At 41.5% G+C, this 13,593-nt stretch overlaps 1 protein-coding gene across 1 annotated transcript in view; it reads right to left on the bottom strand.

Moving 5' to 3' along the window:
- Positions 1 to 13,593, bottom strand: part of cttnbp2 (cortactin binding protein 2) — a 149,836-nt gene that overhangs the window by 27,286 nt on the left and 108,957 nt on the right. Inside the window, 5 exon segments of the mRNA XM_074677114.1 lie at positions 194 to 484; positions 3,079 to 3,196; positions 3,576 to 3,770; positions 6,763 to 6,913; positions 12,286 to 12,385. Coding sequence (XP_074533215.1) covers positions 194 to 484; positions 3,079 to 3,196; positions 3,576 to 3,770; positions 6,763 to 6,913; positions 12,286 to 12,385 — 855 coding nt within the window.

Below are 13,593 nucleotides of genomic sequence, written 5' to 3'. Positions count from 1 at the left end.
AATGATCATTAAAACTTTGATTTAACCCTCATTAAGTTGAAGACTCAGCATACTCAGCTGAAACAGAGAAACAGAAGAAGCAGCAACAACAGAGGAGGAACTCATGCCAGGATGAGATCCGAAAGAGGGGAGGAGACAGATGAGGGAGTGCGAGACAAGAAAGGTGATGAAGAATGAAGACGTGTCTCCTCACCAATCAGGATGGAAGCGATGCTAGCAGGACCGAGTCCGAGCAGCGAGCGCTGGGCCTCTCCCCGGCCCGTCGGGGACTCTCCGCACACGGTCTGGAGGTAGGAGGTGAAGGTGTGGCTGATGCTGGAGCCAAACTGAGACCAGCTCATCGCCCGGTCCACTGTCACTCTCCCCAGCACCACCTGACCGCTGGAGCCGGCCTTCATCTCCTCCTCCAAGACCTCCACGGGACACATGGAGCCCACTGACGGGCCAGCCGAGGACTGGAGACGCACCAGGACACGGTACGAGTCTGGAGGAGGGAAGAGGAGGAGAAACAGGGTTATTAACTGAAACAATAAAACCTTCTGTTACCTTCAGACGCTAACACCGTCAAAGAAACCGCAGTCAGTCCACTTAGCACAAAGCGTGCTCTGAATCATTTCCTTAATGAGCAATTTTCCACAAAACGACACTTTCATCCGATGTTTACTCCTAAATCTTAATACCTCTCATACTCCCTGCTGCTTTTTAAACTTTTAACAGGAGTCCACAGAGGAGCTTCCTCTAAAAATGATGTATACACAGAGTTAATACACAGATAATCCCTTTGAATCATCCCTCATGACCCACATGGAGTGATAGACGGGGTCTGTATCTGGAGGGATGTGTTTTTTAATCTGCTGGATTTAAGACGTTCGTTGTGCAGGAACTCTGGGTCTAAATTTAGACGTCCTCAGGAAGTCATCCTAGTTTAGTTTGATATATGTTTATATACGTGTCATAATCTCCTCATCAGATCAGGATTTTATGACGTAAAGCTGTTTGAGAAGGATGCATCCCGCTCAAAGTCCTCAATCAACGGCTCCTTTTGAAGTCTTCATGCTTTGGACTCTAGACCCGGCTTTGTCTGTAGAGCAGTGTTTCTCAAAGGGGGGTCCCAGGTCCGTGGGATTTTTTAAAAACAATTATAAAAGTGAAATAAATCATTGGAAGACCTCATCAACAAACTGGGATCACATGCAGCGATAAAATCAGTTTTTTTTTCCAGGAGTCTCACCCAATTTAGTTTTTTACTTGAGATTTTTAAGTTCAAAGTTTGCCACACTAGGAAAAGAAACTCGAATCCAAAAACACCTTGGTGCAGTGGCGTGCACAGACTTTTTGAAGAGCAGGGCTAAAAAGAGGAAAAAATGTACATGCAACATGCATTTTTGTCACTCAAGAGAGCAGTATGTCATGTTTTAACCACCCAAAAGTGCAGATAAGAGTGTTTTGCCAACCAGGAGGGCATTTCTGCACATCTTTTGGCTCCAATGAGGGTGATTCAGCACGTGCTTTTCAACAAATGCGCCCCCCTCTGTGCACACCACTGCCTCAAGTTGGAGTTTTATGCCCCGTTGTACACGACGTTTCATCTGAAAACGCTAAAACGCAGTGAATAAAATCTGCATTTACACGGAAACGCAGAGGGACTGAAAACGCAGTTGTAAGCATGCCAGGCCTGTAGGTGGCGCTATAACTGCAACAGTGTTGGCAACTTTTAAAACCCCACTCTGGAGGGCGTTTTCAAAAGTTTGCATTTTAGATGGACTGAAACACCGTTTCCGTGTAAACGTGAGGCTGAAACGCAACAATACTTCTGCGTTTCACCCTAAAACTATTGTCATGTAAGCGGCCCCTTAGTGTTAGAGTCAGCGTTTTCTCAGAGTTTACAAAATGAATTACTTGGAAAGTATAAATGTAGCGTAATTTCATTTTTGCAAAATACATCAATAAATAGTTTTAACATTATGCTCACCAACGTTACGATAATGAGGGTTCCCTGGATAAATGTCTAACCTGAAAGGGGTCCATGGTCTAAAAAGTTTGAGAACCTCTGATCTAGAGCATTTCATTTTAACTGTCGGTCTTTCCCCTTCCTCTTCGTCTTACCCTCTCCCCTTAACCCTCTGTTTTGAGGGCCAAGGGGAAGGAGTGAAAACACATCTCTAAAAAAACGAGACACCACTCGATTCCCGCTTCGTCATCTCCTATAGAGGCTTTGTAGGCAAGCGGCAACCTCCGGTCTAAGAATAGGAGACAATGCTGAAGCGCTACAATCTGCTGTTTTTCGAGTGTCCGCTTGAGGCTGGCTCTAGAAGTACCTAAAGTCACATACACACCAAGCCAAAAAAAGCAGAAATTAACCTTTTTACAGCCTGGTTCAAAAAACCTCTCGTGTCTGAGCCGCTAATATCATCCACCCATCAGCACGCACTGTACTGTATTTTTCAAACTCAGCAGTTTGGAGGATATTAAGATCAGAAGTTTGCCCAATCAGAGGTACAGCTCAGCTCACATGACTGACAGACGCCACTTCCAACATGGCCGTGATAGCCGATCTGCTTCAAAAATTTGTTTTAGAAACAGATAGGTGACGTTGGGTAGACTACGTCCATTTTACAGAGCAACTGTTTCTTCTCTTCCAAAGCAAAAACATTTTTACAAACTGGTAATAAACTGATGTCAGAATAGGGCAACACATTCACAGCAAACAGACTTCACTACCATGTACTGCATTACATGAGTGATGAGACAGCCAAGCTGAGAAAAGCTAACGTTAAGCTAACGTTACGGTATTCAGAAGCTAGCCTCTGTAGGCGTCACTTTACAGTGCTCTGCTGCTAACTCTCAGTGAAAACTGTTGTTGTATCTGATCTGGGATCTGTTGAGTGCAGTCTTCTGAATTTACAAGACTTAAAAATCAATATACGCGACAACTGAGGTCCGGTATGTAACAAACCAATTTAGCCCAAAATTTTTCAGTGATATACAAAGAGAAGTAATGCTGCTCCAGGATTAGGAGGCGGGGTTAAGGTTGGAGAACCCAGACTGACAGACAGACTCACACAGGAAGCCACTCACGGAGGTTTTCCAGCAGATCTTTGCAGTCATCAGTGGCCACGTCATGAATGGTTCGATTACACTTATCTCTCCTCTGGATGTCCTGCTCACTGTGGCTGCACAGCACCTCCAGACACTCCTACACACACACAAACACACAAAAACACACACATCAGATCACACAACAGCAACATGACGAGGCAGAAAGTTTTTAATTACAATCAGTACGGGTTTGTCCTGTCCTGCCTTTGGGAGGAATCAAACCGTGAACAGCGTGAACACTGTGTGTTATTAAAGCATCCATCAGCGTGTGGTTGGTCTGTGTTTATATTCAGCTCAGACGCTCGGTCTGGTTCGATTTGTCGTCTCCAACAATCGCTCAGACTGAACAGGACGTTTCAGAAAGCAAGGTCAGCGTTCCCATTAGGCCGCAGACGCCGAGGCGGGTTGGCAGGCCGGACGTTTACGTTATTGTTGCTTTTTTTACACGTTCAACTTTCTTGGCGTCTCGTTCTCACCTTGAGGCCCAGAGCAGCAGCCATGTGCGCAGCCGTCCATCCGTCATTGTTGGCCCGGTTCAGCAGGGCGGCGGGCAGGCCCGGGCTCACAGGGGGGGTAGCTGTGGGACCATCCTGGGTCCTGTGGCAGAGCAGGAGACGCAGAGTGTCCACGTGACCCGAACGCACCGCAGCATGGAGAGCTGTGCAGCCATCCTGCAGAGAGAGAAGAGGGAACAAATATCACCCTGTTACTGCACGACAAATACAACTCTCCTAAAAAGACGTCTGTTTGATTCAAATCTGCAATCTTCCTCAAAAAATTGTTCTTTTTTTTAAAAAAAAATCATAATAAGGTTGAGATCATTCAATTTGCTACTCTGAGCAGAGAAGAGTAATTGGTAAAAATAACCAGGAAAAATCTCTGAGACAGATATGTAAATGTGTTGGAAACACAGGCTAACTAACTTCCATTCTATTCGTTTGTGATATATCGCCCCCTGCAGTTTGGAAATGGACACCAACGGATGCCATGTAGGGTGTTAAAAGCATAGAAGCGGATCTCATGCGTCTCATTTCCGTTCATCACGTCTGAGCGGAAAGCATAACACAGCCTTAAAGCAGAAGCTAAAAACTGCAGTTCCCAAAGAGTCCACTTGAGGCTCGTTCAAAACGTATCAGGACCACATCCACAGCCGTTCAAAAAAGCCGATTTTTACAGCAGGAAGAAACACGTTTACAGCCTGGTTTAAGTTTCAGTCTTTGTTTATTGATTGGGAAAAAAGTTACCACTTTTCTCCAGCAGAGGGCAAAATGTTTCTCTCTGACTCACATGTGATTTTTCATTTCTTGGGAAAATATGGCTCATGATATAGTCTGTAAGCTTGATGATTATTACCATTCAACTTTGTCACACGGTCTGGTGGTAAAAGTCAAACTGAAAATTGCAAAAATTGGAGCACAAGTGGCCCAGTGGTCTAGGTTGTGCTCCATGAGGTTTGCCCCCTGCTGGGTGGCCCAGGTTTGAATCCAGTCTATGGCCTCTTTTACTCTCCACTCTTTCCCTGTTTCCTGCTCTATCCACTGGAGCTGGGACCATAGACTGTAAAAAAATGAACGTCATCTTGCTCGGCTCTAAGTGAGGTCTCCACAAAAACTGCTCCCCCTGGTGGCTGGCTGCAGAATAGGTTAGAAAATCCATCTCTCCAGTCATTCCAGATGGGCTGTGGTCAAACTTTAAAAAATTATTACACCTTGTAGAAATGTTTCTCACGTCTGATTGTTGTGGTGATTTGAAGATATTATTTGGCTGTCTTGTATTCAAGTCCTCTTTTTTCTGAAAGTTTCGTTTTCATTAGTAATGAGAGGTTAAAAACGAGGCTTTACGTAATGTTTAACGATGATTGACAGCTGACGTTCTTGTGTGTTTTTTTCGGGGATTGTAAAATATGTTGAGAGGCAGAGCCAAGAAGTGATTAGACTCTCGAAAGAAAAAAAATAATTATCGTTTTTGTCACCCAGCTCCACTCAGATTCTCCCAGAATCCCTCACAGTCTCTGCTGCACAGACTCTGGCTGCAAACTGCTACAATGGTGGTGCCTGTGACGGCGGTATTTTGGCTTCAAAACTGTACAATGATAAATGATGGAGCCACGCTGTCCACTCTATATACAGTCTATGGCTGGGACAATATAATGTCTTTACGATTCAATTCTATTACGTTTTTTGGGGTGCTGATTCGATTTAAATTGCGATTCTTTAAAATGAGTGAATTTTGTGATTTTTAGTTTGCTTTTTTAACACCAGACCATGTGAAAAAGTTAAATGATGATAATGTCTACAGACAAAACAAGGAGCCATATTTCCCCATAAAAGGCATATCACATGAGTCAGAGAGAAACATTTCACCCTCTGCTGGAGAAAAGCGAGATTTTTTTTAGAATCCAGTTCATAAACAAAGACTTAAATGAAGGTTTAAAAAAATAGATAAATAAAAAAAAGAATATTAAGTAAAAAAATCTTGATTTTAATATTGCAAAACAAAAATCAAGATACCTATGTGAATCAATTTTCTTCTTCCACCCTTACTGTCCTCTCTTCTAACCCTTAAGGGCATAATAGCCCGAAATAATTATTGAAAATAAAAATGCCCAAAATCAGAAAAATTGAAGAATTGCAATTTAAATCAAATCAGCTCTCCAAAAATCACAAGAATATTTTCCAGGCCTGAGGGATTGTCCCAGCCCAGCCCTGGCTGTTAGCGAGGAGGCTAACAAACAAGGTTGACTGAAGCAAGGTTTCCAAGATTTCCAAGATCACGACCAACAACAGACTCCAAACCTCTGCTCCAAAAACAAACGGTGCAGAGATGAAACCTGTGGTTTCAATAAAAGCCACATCTAATCATTATTTTATCATCAATATGGTTACCATTTATCTAAGAAAGGTTTTTATTTCACAGCTTTAAAAAACAGGGTTTAAAACTGCTCTTAAAAACTAGAAGGATGTGGAATAAGTCTGGCTCGGAAACGTTGGGTGGGGTGGGTGGGTTTGAGAAGTTCTCTGTTTTGTGTTTTTTGTGTTTTTTTTTTTTTTTCTTCCTATCTCTACGGACTGTCTTTTTTTTGCGACCTGAGCTGATTGTACATCTCATAAATTTACTGACAATGTTTTACGCTTTGATTATAAACTTGTGAAAATTTAATAAAAAATATCTTTGAGAAAAAAAACTAGAAGAATGAACAATCCTGCTTTTTTTTCTCCAAAAACCAAACTGAAAACAGTTATCCTCCAGATATAATCTAAAAATTTTAAAAAAGAAATCTTGAATTTCTCAAACCGCACCTTGACTGTTTTCTCCTGACCCAGTTCCTCTGAGTTAAATCGTTACGTTTGACCCGACGCAGCAGCCAGTGACTCCTGCCGTCTAAAAATACCTCGGTGCAGCAGGGGTCAGGTATGCTATAGAGACTGTGGCATCTCTGCGGCCCAGCGGGGGAAGTCGGGCTAAATGTGGAACAAAGCAGGGGACTAAATATAGGCTCTCATCACATGCTGCCACGGCAACCAGCAGACCGCCCCCTACAGTCACCATAGAAACGCACAAAGCGTGAGCATCAATTAGCGAGCACTAATCAGACACCTGAACACCAGAAGGTGGTGTGTAGAGTCCTTTATATGAGACAGGGTGAGTGTGAACTAACTTTACCGTTGTGGTGCAAGAGCGATCAGCTCCGGCGCTCAGCAGGACCCGGACGACGTCAAACTGTCCTGCCTCACAGGCCAGGAAAAGAGGAGACTGACCCCCCGCCGCCATCGAGTCCACGGCGGCTCCTGCAGCAAGCAGCTCCTCCACACAGCTGGAGGAGGAGAAAGAGACAAAGAAAACATTTAAAGCAAAGTGTTGAAGTGCTAATGTGAGGCAACTCAGGTTGGGTTGAGAAGAGCGGGCCAGCAGGGGACTCAGAGGACAGCGCAGCTGGGGTAAGTGTGAGAGGGCCCTAAGATACCACACTGATGGTCGGGCTTGAGTTCACCGTGTTGAGCTTTAGAGTCAACCTGCAGATCTTAGGCCTCATGCGGCTCTTTGACTCTTTTGCAGTTTATAAAAATGTATTGAAATAAAGAATTGTTATTTTCCTTACAGAGGGTATTGATGATTAAAGACACTGACACTAAATAAAATCCTGTGTTAACATTTAGTTGAACTAAATCTTCATCCCATCCGTCAATAAATCCTGCCACCGCTCTACTTCACCTCCTACAACATCAACAGCCCACCAACTTTCCATGCACCTGTGGCTAACCTCAAGTTTTACAGCCCTGGGAAGATAACTACATCTACAAAAAGACTAATCTGGAAGAAAATACACATTTTAATTCTGTGTGGATAGATTCATATAACTGACAACATGCCATTTTATATACAAGCTTGATATGTGGAAAGACATTTGCAAAAAGCAAAAAATGATGACTTCACCCATATAATCAATATATTTTATCAATCCAAGTATTATTTTAAAATAATTTGAATTTTACGCAAATTTCTGAAATATCCAAAAAATAATAATATTTTTTTAAGTTTTTGCACATTTTGAGGCCTTTTGAAATTTTTTGACATTTATAAAAAATTTGCCAATTTGTTAAATTAAAAAAAAAGTTTTCAAATTTTTTGAAAAATCAAAAATACTTGCATTTTTGCATTTTTTAGATTAATAAATTGTTGGAAATTTGGAAATTAAATTAATAACAATAGTTGTTTTAAGTTTCTACAATTTTTGTTTTTTTTTAATCCAAAAAAAAGAAATGTTTGCAAATCTGGAAAATGTAAAATTATATGCATATTTTAGCTTCTTAAATTGTTGAAGATTTTGCAAATTAATATAATTCCTGTTTTTACAAATTTCAGAATTTCAAAATTCTCTACAATTTTGCAAATTTAATGTTTATGGAAATTTTTACATTTTTTAAAGAAAAAATACAATTTTTTGCAAAATTTATTTATTTATTTTTTTTAATTTTTTCAAATTTACTTTTTATGGGAATTTTTGCAACTTTTTTTAGAAAAAAACAAACATTTTTTTTGCAAATTTTGAAATTTAAAATTTTGTCAATATTCTTGCAAAATTAGTTGAAAATTTTAAGAATAACAAAATCCTATTTTCAATTTCATCAATTTTAAAAAAAAGAACAACTTCTTCAAATAACTTTTCACTTGATTTTAACTGTTCAGAATTTTACACACCTCATTGTCTTAATTTAAACGATAAAGTAAATTTTGTGGCTCAGGAATGACTTTAATCCAGGTTAGCTGAGGCAAAATGGCTCCTATGAAAGTAAAGGTGGCAGAGCCCTGGTTCAGACACTAAAAATCTTGTTTTCTCCTCTTTAACTTGAGACAGAGAAGTTCATGAAGCTCAAACTGCTCCTCAGACATTTGTCAGACCATCGCCAACATAAAGACGGCACAGATCATCTGAGGGAAACTGAACCCGTCTGAGTCACAACCACCAAATAACACTTAACCCCATAAAATGACCCTCAGTGTGTGTGAGTGTGTGTGTTTAGACGTGTGTAAGAGCATGCCTTCTGCATATCCCTGCTCTATAAATAACACTGTGATCAGATATTACAACACCGCACATTCCCCAGCTGGTCCTGGGCATCGTGTTTTTGGCAAGCATGGACACACACACACACACACACACACACACACTCACACACGGTAGTTCTCTAGCTACTCCAGCTTAGGGATTCATATCAGGATCAATGAATGTGAGCAGCCTCAGAGTGTGCGTGTGTGTGTGTGTGTGTGTGTGTGTGTGTGTGTGTGTGTGTGTGTGTGTTTGTGTGTGTGTGTGTGTGTGTGTGTGTGTGTGTGTGTGTGTGTGTGTGTGTGTGTGTTGCAGCAGCAGATGTTGCCGTCTTTGTTTATCATAAATAACAGGAGTCCTGGAGGTGATCGGGGAGGAGAAACAACCAATCATCTGAAAACAACATCGAGCTGCGAACACGGACAGCAGCTGCACCGAGCTCGCTGCAGCTGTGACGACTCGCCCCGTAGAGCCCCACAGATCCCAACCTGTGATCCTCAAAGTCACCAGACCGGACTAGTTGTTGATGGCACCGAGCAGACGCGCTGGCTCTGCTTCCAGCTCCGAACCCAACGGGGTTACCGGGATCAGGCTCACGCTCATATTTCACACATTAGAGGTTAGAGCCGTGCTCGTCCGCGATGAGTCATCGATCGAAAGCACATGAAACACTTAATGTGGCTTTAAGAGAGAGGTCAGGACCCAAAAATGGTCGTATGAAAGCTCTGAAATGATATTTAACTGACCAGATGTCACCTGGCTCTCCCTGGTTTTAGGCTCAGACTTGATTTATGACAGAAGACACGGTGAAGTTTCAGGAGTAGATTCTCCTGACCTCATGGTTCAACTCTTCGGTCCTTAAAAAAGCAACAAACCATCCACACGCCAGCGTAAAACTTTTGAACTTTGAATTCTGTTTTTTATCCGCTATGCTATTTTAGCAAGAAAAGTCTTGCTCTAACCAGAAAGTGACTGATTTAAACTTTTTACTTAAAAGCAAAATTGGGAAAGATATCTAAAATCCTTAAAACTAGTGTCAGTGTCTGCCTCAACCCCCTCCTCAGCCTGCATGTTGGTGTTTCGGTTGTATCTGGACAGTCCTGGGCAGAGAGTAAATGTGATCAGATCAGCCAATCACAGCGCACCGAGTGTGCAAGTGACTTGACGTGTTGTTGATTAGCGAGTGGAAGAAGCTAATCAGAGCAGCTACGATAGCGGACGTAGCAAGTAGGGAGAAAAACACAACCAAAGTGAAACAAAACTCCAAACAGATAAAGCTTAGCTCAACTTTCACACGAGTTAGCTTTCTGCTAACTAGGTATGTGTCAAATACCAGTGATTAGCTTGTGCTAACATGCTAAGTCTGGTGCACTGCTCTCGATTCTCTCCCTCATAGAAACTAAAGCTACAGGTGGTTGCTGGGCTAGAGAGTGTGTGCATGTAATCACGGTCGGAGGCTGTGGGTGTGTGCTGCTGCTGGCACTGAGCCCAGTTTGAATGTTGTGTGTACGAACAAGTAATGAAAATTCCTTCAGACCCTAAAAGCCTTTAAAAGATATAAAAAAAACGACAAAGTTTAAAAAGTTGTTACTAAATTATTATTTTCAGGAGTAGAAGAAGGTTGAGGAGAATCCATACTGGTTAAAAAAGTCATTTACACATTAATCCAACAGTTTTTCAAACACAGTTATTAACCATATCATGATAATTCTGTATTTTTTTCATAATAAAGGTTTTGCTTTTTATTTCTTCATTACATGAGTAGTTTTCCTACCACTTACAACAAATGTGTTTTCTGTTTTATCTCCAAAAATAACCACTTATTGACTGATGGTACATTTCATTTTATCCTGTTTTTATCAGCCAGTGATTGATCTTATTAGGGCTCCATCTCGCCAACCACAGGTGCAGCAAAGGCCCTCATGAAAATCTATTTGATTATTGTTACTTTTCTTTCTTTCTGCCGCTTTAACCCCAAAAAGCATGCCTTGAGCTTGAGATAAACAGGTTCAAACCTAGCCACAAAATTCGGTCACTGCAAAAAATGAATGAATGCTCCATTGCGCCCCCCAGTGGCTTAAAGCTGCAGCCCCTCGGGCTACTCTCAGCTAAAGGCCTGAAATTTTATGGCTAGAACTACCATGTCTAAAGCTACAAAAAAGTCTCTAACGACCATCCTGAATTCCAAAAAGGAAGTTCAATATTTTGACTTAAACATCGGATTTTGACGATTAATAGACTACCCATATTAATGAACTAGTTTCTTTTCTTTCCTGTTGTATATTTCCAAAGTATTTTTATCAAAAAATATATATATTTTCTTCTGGTTTTAACACTTGGACTACTTCTTAGAGCACATTTATTTCAAGATTTTTTATCAGTTTAACTGATCTTGCTGCATAGAAGTTTTACGGTATTTTCTCTTAAAGGTCTCATATTATGCAAAAATCCCTTTATTAAGTCTTTAAGTGAAATTTGTGGGTCTTTGTCTTTCCTCCCAGCCCACAAAATGTGATATTTAATGACAAAACCTGTACTTAGTAGAGCTTGTGAATGTAAAATCCTGACCTAAAACAAGCTGTTTGGATTTTGGGGATTTGCCGACATCAGCAATTCCCTTTTTTGACCAATCAGAAGCAAGTCTGACCTGATTGGTCCACCGGAGATACCCCCACAGATACCCCCAGCAGCAGAGAGGAGAATGCCAAAGTTGAAGAGCCATCACTGCTTTGTTTTTGGCTGTAAACAGCCTCATAGTTCCATACACAAGCTTCCCATCTCAGAAGAAGACAGACTAAGTGTCTAGAGTTCATTTATCAAGGAAATGTTCCAGCTACACACAGTAAAACTGTGCATGTGTGCACTAGTCACTTCACGGCCGACTGCTTTTCCAACTTTGGACAGTCCAACAGAGGGCTAGCGAATAGACTGGTCCTGAATCCAGGCGCATTACCAACCATCCTCCAACAAACCTGGGACCCTGGAAATGTGAGTATTTTAAATGCTGTGTGCTGTGGAGCAGATGGAAGAGCTTTTCCTCAGTGTCCCCCCTGTCTCTGTGTTAGCTTCAGGATGCTAACTTTAGCTGCAGTTAGCCTGTTGTTTTAGCCTGTAATGTTACAGTTAACGAGCTTTGCTGTTTTCTAAACATTGCGCACACGGAGCTCGTGGCGCCGCTCTCAGTGACGCGAAAGAGCGGGGCGGTATCAGTGGTGGCTCATTTACATATGAAGGCCACGCCCACTAAATCAGAGCGTTCTGAACAGAGGGGCTATGAGAGCCTGGAAACAATGCTGCTGTGCTTGATTTATTGGCTTTTTGGACCAAAACATGTTACTACCATTTCATGAAGACATCAATGATCCATATTAAACTGCAGAAAAGGAGCAGAATATGGGACCTTTAAATTTCTGTGTTTTTATCTTGTGTTTGCCCTTCCTTTTTTCCACAGTGCTTTACAAGGACAAAACAAAGAAGAAGAAAGACATTTTAAAAAGCATCTTAAGCTGAATAAGCTTTTGAGACCCTAACAACAACACTGGACTTTGCCATTCGTGAGTAAAATCAGAAAAAGCAGAGCGTGTGGTTCTTTTAAGTATTCGAGCTTCGCAGGATAAGAAGAAGGATTTCAGACGTACCTGCTGTGGCCGTGGGCGGCAGCAGAGTGTAAAGGTGTGAATCCATTTTCATCAGAAGCATCAGCAGGCGATCCTGAAGACAGCAGCAGCTTCACACACTCTGCACACAGACACAGAAACGTTTTAGCTCATCACAGCGGCTCATCACTCACAGATGAGAAATCCAACAGCATCACAAACACCTGAAACAAGAGACGGGGAACGACACAGCAACAGAACAAATCCTCAAAAGCAGAGGAAAAATTTACAAAAAGCAAAAACAAGGTAATGGATCCTCTCTGAAAGTTAGTGCTGCCTTCTTTTGCTTAATATTCAAACACAAAGTTATTTCTAAATGAGAGCGAAACTGTCTCATTTTCCTCAAACGCCACTCGCCGTCTTTGTTTCCACCTCAGAGCGTGTTTTACCTTTATTAAAACAGACAAGCTGTCATATTTCTGCTCTTGAATGTGATCGTAAAGCACCGCTTTATCTCAGAATATGAGCAGAAATCCCCAGGAAGGTGTTCAACGACTGATAAAAGACGCCTTTTATGAGATACTACAGCCCACGTTTCAAAGCCGGCGCAGCGGAGGCTCCAGCAGAAGTGGGTCAGGGCTTCAGCTCTCTGCGTACGACAGCAGCCCCAACTAAAATAGTCACATACGTATTTATATACGCCAGGGTGCAGCAGGAAGGGGGGGGTTGCTTCTGTAAAAGAAGAGACAACTTGATATGACGTCAAAGATCTACTATGGCGCTAAAAACAGACACTCACAGTCGCCTGACGTCTGCGTGTGGAGCTGGATGAAAAGAAGAGATCAGGCTTCTCATTTCACAGAGTTAGACGCCTTTCAACATAAATCAGCTTCCACATGATGTAAACATGTACATAAAATAACAACGCTGGATGTTCAGACTGAGCATGTGCAGCTGGGCCTCAAACACCAAGGTCTGGCCCCACCTCCAACAGGCTTGGCCAATCAGAGTGAAGAGGGTTTGTGAAGCAGTAGCACTCCAACTTTTATGCTTATATCTTGAAATCTGTTTAATCCTTCTTTTTTTTTTTTTTTTGCAAATTTTATTTTGTTTTACTGTATTTTTTATATTTTATCTGCTTTTTGGTTGTTTTCTTGTAATGTGTTTTGCTGGTTTGAAGCACTTTGAACTGCCTCGCCTTAAAGAGACAGCAGCTAAAAGGAAGTGTTTCAGACAGAGGCTGAAATACAGGTTTTCTAAAACACCAGAGAGAAAAATAGAGATTTTTTTTAGTTGTATATCCTGTAAAAACACTGAATGAAGACACAGTGATGACACATATGAATAAAA

This window comes from Halichoeres trimaculatus, unplaced genomic scaffold (genome assembly GCF_033239565.1).
Source record: "Halichoeres trimaculatus isolate MK-OKI-2021-1 unplaced genomic scaffold, fHalTri1.1 fHalTri1_scaffold_10, whole genome shotgun sequence".
NCBI lineage: Eukaryota > Metazoa > Chordata > Actinopteri > Labriformes > Labridae > Halichoeres > Halichoeres trimaculatus.
This window is presented reverse-complemented; position numbering and strand designations above follow the sequence as displayed.